Raw genomic sequence first — 17633 nt, 5'->3', positions numbered from 1 at the left:
TTATTAATTGTAATTGAGATGGCACATGATTGAAAGTGATTTTGAGAGTAGTTAACAAGTGAGTAGTATTTAAGGTTAGATTTTATAAGTATGGCTGTTCCGCCATGAGCAATAACATCTGGATGATTGGATTTGATTAGGCTATAACCGGGAATAGATATGTAAGAATACTCTGTAAAATGGGTTTCGGAGATTAGAGCGATGTCTATGCGTTTATCGAATAGCACACTCTGTAGTTGATTGACGTGATTTTTCAGACCGTTTGCATTGAATAATATAATTGTTAATGCATTATTAGTGTATGAGTTATACATTTTGTTTATTAAGAAAGGAAGTAATTACTTGATTTAGGAGAGCGATCAGCGGATTGATGAGTGACTTAAGTTCGTCTACAAACGAAGATATGGTTGTAGTTAGATCAGTAAGAGGGGTTGGAGGAGAGGACTGTGATGGTTGGTTAGAAGTGGCCTGAGCATAAGTTTTAGAGAGGGTGGCTGAATTATTTTCAGACGAGGTTGGTAATGGGTGGTTAGCTTTTACATTATTATAATTGTTTACATTGTGTTTAATATTATCATGTAAGAAGTTACTTTTTGTAGTTGGTGTTTTACGACGTTGTAATTCTTTGTAGACACTACAACCTCTGTAGTTGGGTGGATGGTCGCCGGAACATAAGGCACATTTGGCTGCTGTGTCACGTGTTTTGGTGCATTTTGTGGACGGATGGAATGCGCTGCAGCGAACACAGCGTGAAGGATATCCGCAGTAATATTTTGTGTGGCCATACTCTTGGCAGTTCAGACATCGGCTTATAACTTTCGGTCTGTAGGGCTCTTCGACTTTAATTTTTGTATGGAGAAAAGAAGAGAGTTTGAAGATGTCGTTTGAGTGGTCAGTTGGCTCAAGATCGACAAAGAACAGAGGTAATGGCGATTTACTGGTCTTATGTAGGACATTTGTGACCTTTCTTACTTCGAAGAGGCGCAAATCAAGTTCGCTTTTTATTAGTTCAGTGGATGTAGAAAGGTATAAGTTTCGCAAGACGACACGAGTAGGCTTGTCCTCCTTTAACTGGTACGTGTGAAATTGGGCATTTTGATCTCTTAGAAAATGAACCAATGTTCTGTATGCATCAGGATTTGCGGTTTGATTTTTTAGGCTGTCTCTCGATGATTTGCAGAAAAAGTTGTCGACTCCAATTTTTTCAATTAGTGCTGCACACAGATCTGGAAAGTTCACTACGCCTTTCGCAAAAATTGGTGGTGGTGGTTAGATTGGATTGACATAGTTTGGAGTTTCTGAGGTAGAGTTTTGTGTGTCAGTGGTAGAGTTTTGTGTAATTTGAGGTTCGGCTTGCAATAGTTCGTAGCGATTTTTAGTTATAAATAATTTTTTATTTTTATTTATAGTGGGATCAGGAGAACGTGGATCTGATGAATCTAATAAATGTCTTTTGTTAGGCATATGTGTCCACTCACCATTTAAAGAGTCGTCTATGTTGTCACGAGATGAACTCGGGTTGGTGGCATTGAGTGTAATATTATTTATGATATGTTGCTTATTTAGGCGACCGGCCTGTACATTCGCATTTTTGTTTTTATTGGTATTTTTGTTTGGAGATTGTGACATGTTTATCTCGGGCAGAGGTCGTGTTTCACCGTTTGGCGGCGATAACGGTGAAACACGCATAGGTGGTCTTGCGCACTGAGTTATTTACATTTTGAAAGAAACGGTTTTGGGCGCAATTAATTTAATAATTGGATGGTTAAACAACGGTGGCCATGTTTGTTTTTTTTCTTTATTTATGTAAAAAAAAAAAAAAAGAGAACACGAGATCATAACATTATGCGGCGCGTAATAAACGTATGCATCGAACGGTGTGGCGGTGACAACTGACCCTTTATTAAAGGTTAATTTAACATTAGTAACATAAGATATGATTTGGGATTTTCAATTTTGATTCCATTAAACGGTTGATTCTATAAACCAGTAATCACATAAAGTAGAACTCACTGTATTACAATTTAAATATAAGTATTAATAAAATATATTATATATCTTACTAATTATCATTGACTGACAAATCATCTCCGTACAAAATCGTTTTTCGTATACAATGAAATCTGTCATTGCATTCAAATTTAACACATCCGTTATAGTGACCTACTCTTCATCTTTGCTATACAGCAGAGCGATACCCACTTGCCCACCATTTTTTTTTTATATATTAATTTAAATTACTCCATCTATAATTTGAATAATATGTTTAGTCATATATACATATGCCGGCGCTTCAGATAGGGTTCCGGTGTTGGACGTTGGTTCGGACGGTGGATGGCTAACCTAACCACTGCTGTTCATAAAGGCCATATATAGGTTTTTTACTTCGCTGCCTGAAAAATCCATATTCTCTTTCGAGTTATAGTTTCCACAGGATGCGTGACGCTTAATTGCGTTACCACCGGTGTTGAACGTTGGTTTAGACGGTGGATGGCTGGCAGCCTCTGGGTCTGAGATAGACTCAGGATGATTGCCTTGCCGATTGGTTCCTGGCCTTCATCTTCTACATCAACAATTGGAACTTTTGCGGTTCCGTGTTTACTGCTAACCATGCCAACTGTGGTTCTGGTGAACGTTTGTTTTGTGTGGTTGTTGTCTGGATTACAGTTAGATTGAGATTGTGTGTAAGTTTGGATTTTGAAGGAGTTTTTTGGTTGGATTGATGATTGATGTTTTGATACATTTTTTTTTTTACTTTTTATTAATAATTAATATTTAAAATATAAAATTTGATGTAATAGATATATTTTCATTGATTATTAACTAATTTTTAAAATCTAAGACTATATCTTTATATTTTTCTTCTTTCTCTTCCCCCATACTTGCAAAACCTCCATGCTTAAAACAATTTTTCGTACATAATGATGATTTTATGACCTTTAACTAATAACATTAAGCAGCGTATTGAATATAATAACCGACATAATTTACACATTTAGATAAACATCCGGTCTGTACTTATAGTTATAGATAACAATAAACGATTGATAACTTTAACAATGACTACAATAAACGGCGACCACTATATACAAATAAATAAATGTATATTATTTACGGAATTTATTAATCAGTAAGAGAAAATACACATTCTTTTTTTAAATACAGCAGCAGTGCCAGCTCGAAATATTATGGCTTCCACACTCCACAGCAAATTTTTAAAAGGCGCCCTTAAAAATATAGATTACAAAACATAAAAACATTACAAAATTCATTATTAAAATTGAACGTATTATTACTTGTTTAAAAATCAAGAAAGAAAAAAATTTAAATATTCTTTTAATTAAAAAATTATAATGTAATAAAACATACAAATTTTTGTTTTAATCTAATTTTTTCCAATAATTCATTAAAATACTATTATTTTTTTCATTACATTTTAAAATTAATTTAGATAAAATATTTTACGCCCCTGAGATGTGCTGCCCCTGAGATGTGCTGCCCCCGAGTATGTGCTTACTTATGCCCCCCCCCCTAAATACGGGCCTGGGTGTTATACAAAAAAAAGTAATTTATGCAAACCGAGTAAAGTTTTCAATATACTTGTTGATCATATTTTAAATGTTTGAAACAAAAATATTAGAAATATTTGTGATAAACCTTCTCTATTAGTTAAATTTAATTTTTGATATACACATGTAGATTTTAATTTTTCTTACACAAATCACAATTTAAAACAAATTTAGAATATTAAAATTATAATTTTTTTTTATTATTTACATAGTAGAAAAATATTAATAGAATTCTTAATGAAGTAGGAGTATATATGTGGGTTGAAAGTTATACTATAAAGAAAATGACTAGAGATTATTTTATTTTGGACAAGAGGACTGGGTTAATACATTTAATAATATATTTATTATGTATAATTAAAAGAATGTGCTAGTTTTCAGCTGGATATTCCATTTTTATATACAAATATATTATACTCAATATTAATATGCATAAAAGTATTTTTTTTTTTTATAATGTTTAACAATTTTATGTTTGTATACTTACCTATTCACATTGTTATGTTATTAATATTATTATATATTATCATTATGTACAATATCTAAGTTATTATTTTATTGATTATATAATTATTATTCTTTACTGTTTATAGTTCATTATTGTGTTAAATTGTTAGTACGTATTATTTTCATAACTTGTAATATTAAATATTTTTATTAAATTTTGATATACATTTAGTAAACAATTTTCTTAAATTATGTATTAGTTGATAGCTTAATTCCTAACTATTAATATGTAGCATATAACCGATGTACATACTGAAGACCTGCATGGGCCGGGTAACTTTAGGGCCTAGCCGGACCTATAAAATTCCGGTAATATTGAATTGAGTCCATGCTACTTTTATGTGTTTGAATTGAGTCCAGCTTATTATCTTAATATCTTTGAATTGAGTCCGTATATAGATGAAATGTTATAACTACCTACACAGTAAAATTCATTCAAAATTAAATGTTTTTTTTCATTCAGGACATTAAAATATTTTTATTCTTGTGGACACTCTTCTGGGAATATAGTCTGATACATATATAAAATTAAAAAGCAAAGTAAAAAGACCATGTAAAGAAACATTGGAAAAAGAAAATTTTTTACGGGAGCAGACAAACAAATATATAAATAAGCAAATTTAATTAAAATTATTAAAAACAATGTAAGCAATTAATATATATATCAATAATAGGCTGAGGGACTCAACTCTAACAACCTAACAATATTAGTAGAACTCAACTCCTATAACCCAAAAGTATTTGCGGGACTCAATTCATTGTCAGTCTAAAGTTTTAGGCCGGGTCGGACATTATTTTGAACAACAATTAACGAGTTGGACCGGGCCGGACCGGACTTCTATGAAAAATGGAGAATTGTTCTTCAAATTTAGTTATAATATATATTATTTAATTTTTTAATTGAAGGACTTAATGTATAAATAATAAAATGATATTTGATATTGAAGAATTTTCGTATATCAATTATATTAAATGTTTTTATTATAAATATGTTGTTATAACTTAAAAGTAAATTATAGTTATTGGTTATGAATACAATATATAAAAATAATAATAATATACTTCTGAGCGAGATGGCAAACTTTTAGTTTTGGATAATTTTATACATCGAATTGATAGAAGAAGAGGTTCTAACTTTTAACCACTATTATAAATGTATTGATAATTGTGGAGGTCGAGCAGTATATAGAGAAGATTATTCAATAATGCTATAATGTCAAAAACGCATAAACATCTGACACATCACGCATGGAATCCAATTGGCTGAACGTGGTTTTCAAAATAAGCTTAAAGTGAGTTTGTTTTAATTTATACTATTTTATTCACGAGTTTTATACCATTTTTAAAAATTAGTTTTGAATACGTGTTTTATAACTTAAAAATAATTTATTTGAAGGACGAAGTGATAATAAATCCTACAAAAACTATACCACAGACATTTAATGAAATCTGAAGATCAATTATAGCCTCAGGAATAGTGGGTTCTACGGAAGCCGAAGTAAAGGATGCTATACCAATTTAGGACCATAAATCACCTTGAAGGATGGCATGCAGCTCTTAATAAAGCCAAACATTTTTATTCTAATCAAAGAGCTAAAAAACCAACAAACAAACTTCGACCTTGACCTTATAGCACTATAAAACTGCAATCTACCACAAAAGATGAAAACTAAATATAGAAAATTAGAAGAAAGGTTATCATTTGCAAAAGATAGGTAAAGCGTTTATGATATTATATAATAATACATTTTTTTCTAACATTTTAAATTATAATTTTAGGTTACAAAATGGTATGATTTGTATTTTGGAATAATTGGATGCAAAAATATTTAATTTTCATTTAGAAAACAGAAGCTTATAAGGTTAAGTTATAGTATTAATAGTTGACTTGAACAATGTTCGTGATTTATACAAATAATTTAAAACAATAAAAAATTATTTAGTATAATTAGTAATTCTCATTGAAATGTGGTGGAGAGTTATTAATAAAAGTGACACATTTAACGTTTTTCTAAAGGACATGGCAAAAGTGTTTTAATGTTTATTCATTTTATTTTTTTTATAGATTCTGAACGGAGTGATGAATGTATTGATTCTACAATGATGTGTTTTTTTTTTACTTATTTTTTTTTTGTGTCTGTCATTACGTTTTGGAGTAGTAAATAATGCTTTAATTTTCGACTTCAGTCCCTCTTTGAAAAAAAAAATTCATTTAGTTGGTACCTGGGGGGTCAAAAGTAAAAAATTTCCGGTAGTTTTCAAAAGCTTCAGGAAAAACCCTGAAAAAATAACGGAAAAACGGGAATTTTTATGCATAACCACTTTTCAACAATATCGATTTTTTGATTTTGCTGTAACTCAAAAAGGGAAGGGAGGAACATAAAAAGGAACGGGTGCTGAAAAGTATGTTGAGGGACTTTAAAGTAGATGTTGAATATGAAGAATAAAACCAGCAAAGATAAGGAATTTCCGTTGGACCATTTCAATTTGTCGAGAGTGGTCAGAGGTATGCGGATCCCACAATAAAACATCGCCGTATTCTAAAATCGGTCGTACGTGCACATAGTATAGGGTTTAATGAAATAATGATAGACCAAGTTTTAAATCTTGGGCTAGCCTTTTTATAAATCCAAGCATTCTGTATGCTTTACAGCATTTCATAGTTAAGTTAGATCCAGGGTTGAGGCAAATATTAAACTTAAAACCCAAGTCAACAATGGTATCAACACATGAGATGGATAAGCCGGACAGTTTATAGGGCCATTTTATAAAAGAACGCTTCCTAGAGAATGACATTGTACGACATTTTTTAAAGTTAAGAGTCACGCATAATAATTGCGACCACTCAACAAAATGAACAAAGTCACTTTGTAACCTATGACCTTCTTCCACAATGTTGATTTGCATAAAAATCTTCATATCATCAGCAAAACAGAGCAGTTTGCTGTGAGACAAAACTTTAGATGCACTATTGACAAATACGGAGTATAATATTGGAGACAAGTGACTCCCTTGTGGAACACCAGAAGGGGTCAAGAAAACATCGGAACAAACACCCAATACTTTGACTTTAGAATATCTAGCTAATAAATAGAAGTATAGTCATAACAAATGGTAAGTTATATGACGAGCGCCTAGATTATACCGAACGCAACCGAGTATACGATGTTTGTTATCACTAGTCTGAAAAATAGTCTAAAATTGTATTATCTATATTTTTCTGTAAGCCTAACTGCCCTAACTTCCAAATCCAGATACAACAGAAACTTCAGAAGTACAAAAAGTAGAAACTGGGCAACTGGCTATCGTTCATCGAGTTCAAAGTTCTAGCATTTAAAAGTCTTGTCATTTTGTCCATTGTGGACGACTGCAGGTTTTATAGTTTTGAGAATTGAGATTACTGAAATGGAGTTAAACACCATGTATGATATAAATATAGTTAGTCAAATTGACGAAAACTGTGGATTATTTGTTGTTGTTGAACGATTTAATAGCGGTTCAACAGAATATTTTCAAAACTATTATAAACAACTTTTAGGTTTTAACAATTGTAGCGAGTGGTTTGAAAAAATTGACTATCCTATTATCGAAACTGGAAAGGTTAGCAGTTATTTATTACTTAATACTAATAGATATATTATTTTGACACTTCTTAGTAGTAGACATTCGATCGCCAAAATTTCATCTGCTATTAAGAGGGGGGTTACATTTTTGAAAAAGGGTAAATTTGTAAAGGAATAAATATATAAATACACATCTTTTTCATTTACAGGTAGTAATTGTTCAAGTTGATAAAAACCCCATGGGTAGCCTATGGACACGCGGTATTATATCAAAATGTCATCATCATCACAATTTATGTCCGGAAATTTATTTGATCGACTTTCAGGTATTGTGTACCTTGTTTATTAAATAATTGTTGTTTTATTGATTCTATATGTTTAAAATTTATATTTAGAGATTCATTGACAAAGGCAACATGTTTGAATTGAGAACATGTCCACCCAAATTTTTGCAGCTTATACTTCCAACTTACTATATTGATATAGATCTTTGTTTAAATGATGATGATTTAAAAATTGCAATCACAATCTTGATGAAAAAAAATCAGTATGGTGAACTAAGTTTCAGTTTTATTCCTCATTCTTTTGAAAATAATGTTTACTCGGGTATATTAATTGTAAACTATAAAGTTAATAACTTGAATATTCCATTAAAAAAATTATTAAAAAATATTCACACTAAAAAAATTTTTGCAGGTAATTAAATAATATTTATACACTTATTAAATCTTAACTAAATCCAACTAATTAAAAAAATTTTATAATTTAGAAATTCCCCAGTACAAAAATCAAGTATATTCAATTTTCAATCCAATAAAATTAAAATATTTGGTAAGTTCAAATCTTTGTATTAATTTATGAATTCTAATCTATTATTTTTATTTTTTTAGAAAAAAATTTTTATACCAAGAGAACCAAATGATAAGGTATTTTTAAAAAATAATCTAGTTTTGAGTTGCTGTGACTTAAGTGTTCTTAGTGATTCAAATACAAATCTGTCATATAATTCTATAAATGAATTTTCCTCAAATTCTAACTACTCTGAAAATATCTGCTTTAGCGATGACTCAGAATTAGAAATAAAAAAATTAGAAAATATTTGTGTTACTCCATTATCAAAACAAAAAGTTTACTCTTCTAATAGTTCTTTGATGAGTAAGAGTAGCTCTTCTTTACAATCAATAACTTCTATTAATAATAATAATAATAATAATTGCTCTATGCCACAAATAAAACAATGTAACAATTCTATTGTCACGAGAATGCCTAAATTGAAAGATACTAGATGTCAGGAGAATAACAAGCCAACTTTAACCCTTGAAGTATTAGAAACACCTAAAATACAATTAAAATCAATAACTGACATAAAAGCTATGAATACTACAATGGAAAATTCAGATATATGGTGGTCTGATGATGACGAAAGTTAATAACTTCTTAATTATACTCTAAATAAGAAAACATTAATTTCTACTAATTTAATTATTTTAATACTTTTCGACTAAACACAAATAATTATTTTGGACTTATTTTATTATTTTCACTTTTGTAACATTTAATACTAAGAATACCTATAATAATTAACTAATATTTGTTTTTTTAGTGATAATTTATGTTATATTATACATAAATTGTGTATTTTATTACTTATTATCTATATTAATAGAAAGGCAATGTTTGTCATTATTTAATTTATAATTTGAATTTTACTAATTAAATGTTAAGTAGATAATATATATCTTACAAGGCCACTACACAATTTGATAAAAAAAAGTTTTTTATTTTAGTAGTGCTATTTTACAATGTTTTAGGAACTTCATATAAAAGTTTAAAAGCATATAATGATGTTCAAAAATTATTTGCTGGAAGTTCTCATGTGTGCATGTAATCCAAAAGTATATTCGATTAAATTCATTAAGTCAAAAATAAAAATTTTTTTTTAAATTTTGTTTTGATGACTAGGAACAGTGTAAAAACATTGACACAGTATTTGTAATTTCTATTATTTATTTAAAAAATGAATAACAAATTGTTCAAAATTTAGCGAATAAGCCCATCATTCACCTTCATGTAAAATGATGTATTCACTAAATTTGTCTCTGACTTCTGCAGCTTTGATCGATGATTTTCGAGGAATTTGACAAATGGGTAAAAATTATTATAAATTCTGATGTTCTCTTCTTTAGGATCCTTATAAATCATTGTTCGGCACATTTAATATGAATAGTCTTGCAGTCAGGTGGGAATATAAGTGATCTAAAATCCCTTTACAAATTAATCAATAGTTATATAGTCGGTTCTAAAATACTAAATTATTTAAATTTCCATGTTCCTCAATGAAAAACTACCTACCTAGGTCTAATAATAACACAGAATAATATGCATGTATATATATTATGCATGGAACCAACTACAGACTGTATAAAATAGTCATCATATATAGATTTATTATGTACATAAATTTGGTATAACAGTGAACAGCACGGACTGAGATATATCTTAGTCCACGGTTAACAGGGCAGTAATGCAGACTTGCAGTATCATTTGCCCACCTTTTTTTTGTCATTATCATAGATAATATACCCGGCAACAATTGTCACTACGATTTAATTTAAGATATAATAAATAGTTTAATACTTTAAATTGTAGGTATCGCATACTATTTTTTTACAGCATATACTCAATACTGCTACAGAATCATAGGATTATAATATTGTCTATTATATTATTTTAATTATTTATTAATTAAATTTTATCTATTCTGTGGACCTGTAGTGATACCCATAGACATATAATAGAATGGTGATACCACAGAATATAACAATACTGATACTGCCCACCACGAACTAGGATATACTTAGTTCGTGCTGCCCACAGGTATATTCATATTCTGCTTTATTATCTATGACTTTAGCGCGGGAAAATATAAAATTTATCATTATGGCGATTTGATGATAAATATGTAATATCAGACCATCATAAAGGGTATAATATCGATTTCGAGTTTTGTATGTATTTTAATATATTTTAATTATTGAAATTAAGTTGCTATAACTATTTTTTGTTTCATAACATATTAGAATACATTTCCACTATAAACTAAATGGGTACTATGCAATTAGGTAGGCCAGTTCTAAATTCAAGTCACTATGCACATCTATTATGGTATGGTAATAATATCCTATCTAGTCTAGGTCAAGTTGTTTGAATTTTGAATGTCACTTTTCATTGAACAATGCTCTATGGTAAGTTATTTTTATTTAATTATAAATATAAATTGTTTGTAGTATCTGTCAGTATTACAATTTAAGCATTATATTACTTGTACTAATAATTTTACTTCCAGATATTAATAACTGATTTACATACTCATTGATATATATGATATATATTATTTACAATGCCTTGAAATTAAATTTTGATTTTGCATAATTCAATAACTACACTAATCAGTAATCATGGTATGTATTCCATTTTTAACATTTGTTTTATAGCAAAATGTAATCTAATTGTGAATTAAGATTACCTATATATAGTTACTATATAACTATAAATTATGATATAGTTACAATTTTATTATTACCTATATTATTTGTTTAAATATATTTTTTTATGGCTTATTTAGCGTCGAAGTTTAGCTCCAAGCCAAGTCAATAAACGACCTTTAAGTGATTCAAATGAATCTAAAAGAGCTTGCGTGAAATATAATGACCAATCACAAAAAATTGAACAAAATTCAAAAGTAGATGATAAATCTACTATAGCACTTTCTATATATGTTAGTATACAACTACAATTATTGTAAAAGTAACAAATTAAAAAAAAAAATATTTAGATTTTTTTTTTTTAAGGAACAAAATATAAGGAATATACTTTCAAAGCCGTTTAAAGTACCAATAGCAAATTGGAGTGGTAGCAGTTTAAGTAGAGCTTTAGGTGTTCGTCGTGATGGTTTACGTCGACCTTTACATGACCCTACTGCTCCAGATGCTCTTATTTTATATATTCCTCCACAAATTAGTGCTCATGATATTTTAAAAATGGATAAGTATGATATACTTAAACTTCAAATAATTATTAAACTAATTTGTCTTTATTTTTTTTAGAGATAAAATATTAGTTCATGTTGTTGTTGATCCAGCTTTATCAAAAATACTAAGGCCCCATCAAAGAGAAGTTAGTATGTTTTTAAATATTAATTAAAGTTCTTGAGAATTTTCTACTATTAAAGCAAATACTTTGGATCGTGCACATGTTTTTCTTAAATTAAACCGTCACTTTTAAACTAGTATAATTATATTGTTTGTTGCTGTTAATAACCTTTAACCAGTTTGATTATTGTTACTAGTAACTTCTAGTATTATTTTTTCAAATAGTGTGATATAAAAAAAATATAAGTCAATCCTTAGAAGAAAGACATGTGCATATCAAAAAATCTTTATATTTATTAGAGGTATAATTTATTATTATTGCTGAAAATAAAATTGTTATGAAATAATTTTCTTTTAACTTAAATTATTTTGTATACACATTTGAATACAATAATTGATTGATCTTCCCAAATAATTATATCTACATTTCAGGTATATTTTATCGCATATTATTGTCATATTTTGACACATTATGAACATTTTAAAGTTTTAGTATTTTATATAACTATAACTCACTTTGTAACCATAATATCAATAATAGCATATGACATTTTCTAGATAATATTCTTACCTTTAAATTTGATAATAGGTAAATTTATTCTGATATTAAAGCTAACATTACAAAATGTGTTCTGCTGGACGCAAATTTGCAATAATATATGTTAGTAAGACAGAGACAATGGGGATAACATCTTCTTAAGATAACAGCTTAAAATTGGTGTACTAAATTTGGGGAATGGAAAATTAAAAGTGTTTATATACTGTTTTTATTTTATTAAGTATAGTGTTGACTAATTTTAATTAATTAATAACTAATTCACTTTTTAGGGTGTTAAATTTATGTATGAATGTGTCACTGGGGTACGAATAGAAGGTGCATATGGATGCATCATGGCGGATGAAATGGGATTGGGAAAAACTTTGCAATGCATAACCCTAATGTGGACACTTTTGAAACAAGGACCAGAAGCTTCACCAACTATTCACAAAGCTATTATAGTTACACCTAGTTCCTTAGTAAAGGTATTGATAGAATTTAACTTTTAAGTTAAAATAATAAATACTAATTATTTTTCAAAATCATTTTTGCTATCTTGATTATATATTAATTAAGAGGATGTCAGCATAGTATTTGTTGTCTCTCTCTAACCCACATGCAAAATAGCAAATTTTACGTTCACAAAAATGACTATAACCATATTAATTTCTCAAATTAGAGTGAAGTGACCTATTATAGAAATTAAAGTTAAGAACATTATCTAGAGCATCTCATAGGCGTTTTATTATATTTTTATTTTAAAACGAGTTATGAGTATTTTAAAATTGTAAATTTTTTATACATCTTAAAAAACTCATAACTCGCTTTAAAATAAAAATATAATAAAACGCCTATGAGATTCCCTAGATAATGTTCTTAACTTTAAATTTTATAATAGGTCATTTCATTCTAATTTAAGAAATTAATATAGTTATAATCATTTTTGTGAACGTAAAATTTGCTATGTTGCGCGTGGGTTAGAGAGAGATAACAAATACTATGCTGGCATCCTCTTAAATATTAATAAACATTCAAATAATATACCTATTTTATTTAAGAATTGGTGTAATGAAATAAAAAAATGGCTTGGTGGTCGTATTGGAGCTTTACCTGTAGATGGAGGTGGCAAAGAACAAGTGGACAAAGTAATTACTGGGTTTGTTCAAGCTAGAGGACGCAGAACTGTTGATCCAATTTTAGTTATATCATATGAAACTTTTCGTAGTCATGCTAGTCTATTACAAAATGCAGCAGATATAGGTCTTGTGTTATGTGATGAGGTAAATATAATTTTTTTTTTTACCATGTTCTACAAAAATACTTAAAATTTAAAAACAAATTGTTTTATTGCATATTTAGGGACATAGATTAAAAAATTGTGAAAATCAAACTTATCGTTCATTAATGGCTTTAAAAGCAAAACGACGAGTTCTATTGTCAGGCACACCAATCCAAAATGATCTACTAGAATATTTTAGTCTTGTTCATTTTGTTAATGAAGGCATCTTAGGGACAGCTCAAGAATTTCGTCGTCAATATGAAACACCTATTGTACGGGGTCAAGATTCCTGTGCTACTGACGCTGAGCAAAAAAAAGCTACAGAACGTTTAGAACAATTAATTTCATTAGTAAATAGGTGTCTAATAAGACGTACATCAGCATTACTATCCAAATATTTACCAGTTAAAACTGAACATGTTGTTTGCATAAAATTAACACCATTGCAAATTGATTTATATCTTCATCTTCTTAAGTCTGATATGGTTACAAAATCAATTAAAAGTATACTAATGATTTTTAATAATTTTAACTTAGTATATTTATAGTTTAAATAATTGTATTACATTATTTATATTTTTTCAGGTAACGATGGGAAAGTTACTAGCAATGCATTAGCTGCTATTACATTACTTAAGAAGTTATGTGCTCATCCAGATCTTATAATAGATAAAATAATGAATGGTACTGATGGATTTGAAAATTCAAAACAATTACTACCTCCATCATACATTGCAGCTCAATCCAAGTAATTTATTACTTAGAGCTGATATTATAAATATATTTATTTACAATCAATAATTGGTTGTAAATTTCAAATTGTAAAACAATATATTAACTTTATATGCATTTATTATAAGTTATTTTAATTTTTCAGAAAAAAACTCATGATTGAATTATCATCTAAATTAATGGTCCTTGACACCATGTTAGCTGTTATAAAAACTACCACCACTGATCGTGTAGTATTAATTTCTAATTATACTCAAACATTAGAGTTATTTGAAAGACTAGCAAAATTAAGAAACTATACATTCGTAAGATTAGATGGATCCATGACTGCTAAGAAAAGAGCGAAAGTATGTACTATTATTTTATTTAAATATTAAAAAAGTCTTGCCAAGTCAGAGATTGGCATGTAAACTTTCTTGATTTTCAATTATTAGAAATTTATTAATTGTATGCAATACATATGTATAATGTATTTTATTTTCATTTTCATTTAGTGAGATAGATCTCCAAAACTGGAGAGTGGATTTTATCGTTTGGGGTCTTGTTAGATTCACATTGGCTAGGAGAAGTGCAGTGAAGATTTTCAGAATTTTATTTTTTTTTTTATATAGTTAATTTACTACAGAGCTTCAAACAAAATTAAAACACATTTTATTAAGCATTTTTTTTTTATGTTTTTCAGCTTAATAGCTTTGTAGTGAGTTAACGTTTGAAGATTAAGTTATGAAAATCTTCACAGTACTTATCTTAATCAATAATTTGAAAATGTTTATTTTTGTATATAATTTTGATAATTTTTTTAAATATTTAAACTTGACACATTATATTTTTTCCTATTATTTTGAAAAGTACTAGAAATTGTTGTTGATCTCGAATTTATAAACTAGATCTACCATAAACCACTTTTAAAATTGAAAATTTTATCTTTTTTACTGATACAAAAGATGATAATAAACAATGAAAAATTATGAATAAACACATTGTAAAACTAATATATTATCATAGCTCTGCATAAAATGTAAAATGATTTTTTTAAATACCAGCCACTAATAATATTCCTTTTCCAGTGCATGAGTGCATGTATTTGAAATAACCAATAAACCATATTAAACGACCTATACCTAGTACCTATATTCATTTTTAAAGTATCATAAATTTATAACAATAAAATAAATTATTGTTACCTACTGTAATAATAATTATTTGTGTTTTAAACAGGCTGTAGATGATATTAACAACCCTACTAGTGGTGTATTTTTGTTTATGCTGAGTTCAAAAGCTGGAGGTTGTGGATTAAATTTAATTGGTGCGAACAGGTTAGTAATGTTTGATCCTGATTGGAATCCTGCCAATGATGATCAAGCAATGGCTAGAGTATGGAGAGATGGCCAAAAAAAACCTTGTTTTGTTTATCGATTTTTAGCTGTAAGTTTTGTAATAAAGTATTAATAAAATGTATCTGAAATAATTCTTCAAATAAATTTTTTAGACTGGAAGTATTGAAGAAAAAATGATGCAAAGACAGGCACACAAAAAAGCCTTAAGTTCTAGTGTGGTTGACTGTGAAGAAGATGTTGCAAGACATTTTACTGCTTCAGAATTACGTACATTATTTAATCTTCGGCAAGACACTATTAGTGATACACATGACAAGTAAATTAAGATTTACAATTGTAACATGAGTTATATGTTATATTTATAATAATCATTATCTATTAAAGTATTGTACTTATGATTAAAACAACAACTTAGTTAAAATATAGTATAACGGAAAATCTAGAATTTTTTTCTATTGGAATGGTGGAAGATTAGTAGAAAAACCTGCCTATATCTTTCATTTGGATTTTTGTACCTCAAGATAAACTTTTTTTAGTAGCACAATAAGCCTATTGAATGTTTAAAAAATATATATTGTTTACTGATTGCTTATATTTTAAATTAAATTTTTTTTCATATTTAGAATAAAATGCACCCGCTGCATAAATAATATTCAAACAAAACTACCTCCTGTAGATAGTGATTGTACAAATGATCTTTCTTGTTGGCATCATTGTGCAGACAAAAGATGGCTTGTAGATCCAGTATTGAAACAATGTTGGCATGCTGGCATCAGTATGGTGTTTTATCAAAATTCTACAATTCATAAAGAGGTAATTTATTGCCATAATTTATTTATTTTTTTTATAATTACCATAATATAATTTTTTTTTTAATTATAAGTTATAAGACAGATATTTGAAATATTTTGTTGACATAATAAAATAGGTTTATATTTTATTTTTATCATTTTCAATAGTTATTAATAATCATAAGTCATAGCTTATTATAAATAAAATTAGTTTTTACTTAATTAAAAGTTCAATTTAATTTTAACACTAATGATAAAATAATTTTAAAATTGTTTTTATCAATTAAGAGGACATCATACCTGCATATAGCACACCATAGCAGAATCCGTTTTATGCTTTTTGCTTTAATAGTAGAGTAAATGAACTTATGATTCTACTTAAAAGTAACAATATTATTTAGAATTTCGGCTTTTATTGATATTTTAATTGTAAACTGAGTTATAGCTATGTAAAGTATTAAAACTTTAAAATGCTCATAACTCACTTCAATATTAAAATATCAATGAAAACCTATGTATTATATTCTTTTTTTAAGTTTGATAAAAGATCAAGCATTTATTCAAGTATTAAAGCTAACGGCATAAAATGAATTCTGCATACAAATTTGGAATATTTTACATTATTAAGGTGGGAACAACACATGTGGATAAGACGTCATTAAGCCATTATATAATCAAAAAATAATTTTTAAAACTGTACTTATGAGAGATGGTATTTAAACTACCAAAAAGAAAAACTATGTGCTTACTACATTAATATTTAAAAAAAATTGTAGATTTATCATTTATATTTTTATTTATGTTAATGAAATATTCATGGATATATAAATAAATGTACAATGTATATAAACTAATACATTTATAATTTAAATTTGTTTATGATTGTTTTAACAACTCAAACATTAATTTTTTAGAAACCAATTGTTGAAGAGGATAATGATGAAGTTGACGAAAAAGAAGAAGATAATAATATAACTTAAAATATAATATCCTGATAAATGTACTACATACTTATATTACATTATTTTTGTTAATTATTAAATGTGTTTAAGTTCTGTTAGACGTAATAAATAATAATTAATGATATAGGTTCATTATAAAAATTAAATTCCTTATATCTATATCCTATTTATAAACACTGTTTAAAATATACACTACTTGATTTT

The 17633-nt window shown here is 27.8% G+C and overlaps 2 protein-coding genes across 5 annotated transcripts; both read left to right on the top strand.

Moving 5' to 3' along the window:
- Positions 1–7066: 7066 nt before the first annotated feature.
- LOC113548096 (kinesin-related protein 2-like) lies at positions 7067–9199 on the top strand. Of its 2 annotated transcripts, XM_026948769.1 has the most exons (7): positions 7067–7190; positions 7304–7498; positions 7615–7676; positions 7849–7965; positions 8035–8335; positions 8409–8470; positions 8530–9199. In XM_026948769.1, exons 4-7 carry the CDS (start codon positions 7879–7881, stop codon positions 9067–9069), a joined length of 990 nt encoding a protein of 329 aa, XP_026804570.1. In that variant the 5' UTR covers positions 7067–7190; positions 7304–7498; positions 7615–7676; positions 7849–7878; the 3' UTR covers positions 9070–9199. The 2 variants fall into 2 exon arrangements, with proteins under 2 accessions (XP_026804570.1, XP_026804569.1); XM_026948768.1 differs by having other exon boundaries at positions 7077–7190; positions 7304–7676.
- A 195-nt stretch (positions 9200–9394) lies between these two features.
- On the top strand, positions 9395–17633 carry LOC113548095 (DNA repair and recombination protein RAD54-like). 3 transcript variants are annotated; one of them, XM_026948766.1, is made up of 15 exons: positions 9395–10647; positions 10720–10884; positions 10986–11100; positions 11265–11417; positions 11491–11687; positions 11746–11815; positions 12619–12813; positions 13387–13608; positions 13688–14111; positions 14193–14355; positions 14485–14686; positions 15558–15764; positions 15829–15992; positions 16300–16489; positions 17382–17633. In XM_026948766.1, the coding sequence occupies exons 3-15, from the start codon at positions 11098–11100 to the stop codon at positions 17445–17447; spliced, it is 2256 nt and encodes a 751-aa protein (XP_026804567.1). In that variant the 5' UTR covers positions 9395–10647; positions 10720–10884; positions 10986–11097; the 3' UTR covers positions 17448–17633. The 3 variants fall into 3 exon arrangements, with proteins under 3 accessions (XP_026804567.1, XP_026804566.1, XP_026804568.1); XM_026948765.1 differs by having other exon boundaries at positions 9395–10884; XM_026948767.1 differs by lacking the exons at positions 9395–10647; positions 10720–10884; positions 10986–11100 and having other exon boundaries at positions 11287–11417; positions 11475–11687; positions 17382–17632.

This window comes from Rhopalosiphum maidis, chromosome 1, assembly GCF_003676215.2.
Source record: "Rhopalosiphum maidis isolate BTI-1 chromosome 1, ASM367621v3, whole genome shotgun sequence".
NCBI lineage: Eukaryota > Metazoa > Arthropoda > Insecta > Hemiptera > Aphididae > Rhopalosiphum > Rhopalosiphum maidis.
The sequence above is the reverse complement of the archived record's forward strand: the minus strand, read 5'-3'. Positions and strand labels throughout refer to the sequence as shown.

Bases quoted from the DNA above. Each gene is read 5' to 3' on its own strand.
- LOC113548095 (XM_026948766.1), top strand. The intron at 11,418-11,490 runs GTTAGTATACAA...TTTTTTTTTAAG, and splicing joins CTATAGCACTTTCTATATAT to GAACAAAATATAAGGAATAT. The intron at 11,816-12,618 runs GTTAGTATGTTT...TTCACTTTTTAG, and splicing joins TAAGGCCCCATCAAAGAGAA to GGTGTTAAATTTATGTATGA.
- LOC113548096 (XM_026948768.1), top strand. From the start codon at position 7,482: ATGGAGTTAAACACCATGTATGATATAAATATAGTTAGTCAAATTGAC. The intron at 7,677-7,848 runs GTTAGCAGTTAT...TTTCATTTACAG, and splicing joins CTATTATCGAAACTGGAAAG to GTAGTAATTGTTCAAGTTGA. The intron at 8,471-8,529 runs GTAAGTTCAAAT...TTATTTTTTTAG, and splicing joins CAATAAAATTAAAATATTTG to AAAAAAATTTTTATACCAAG.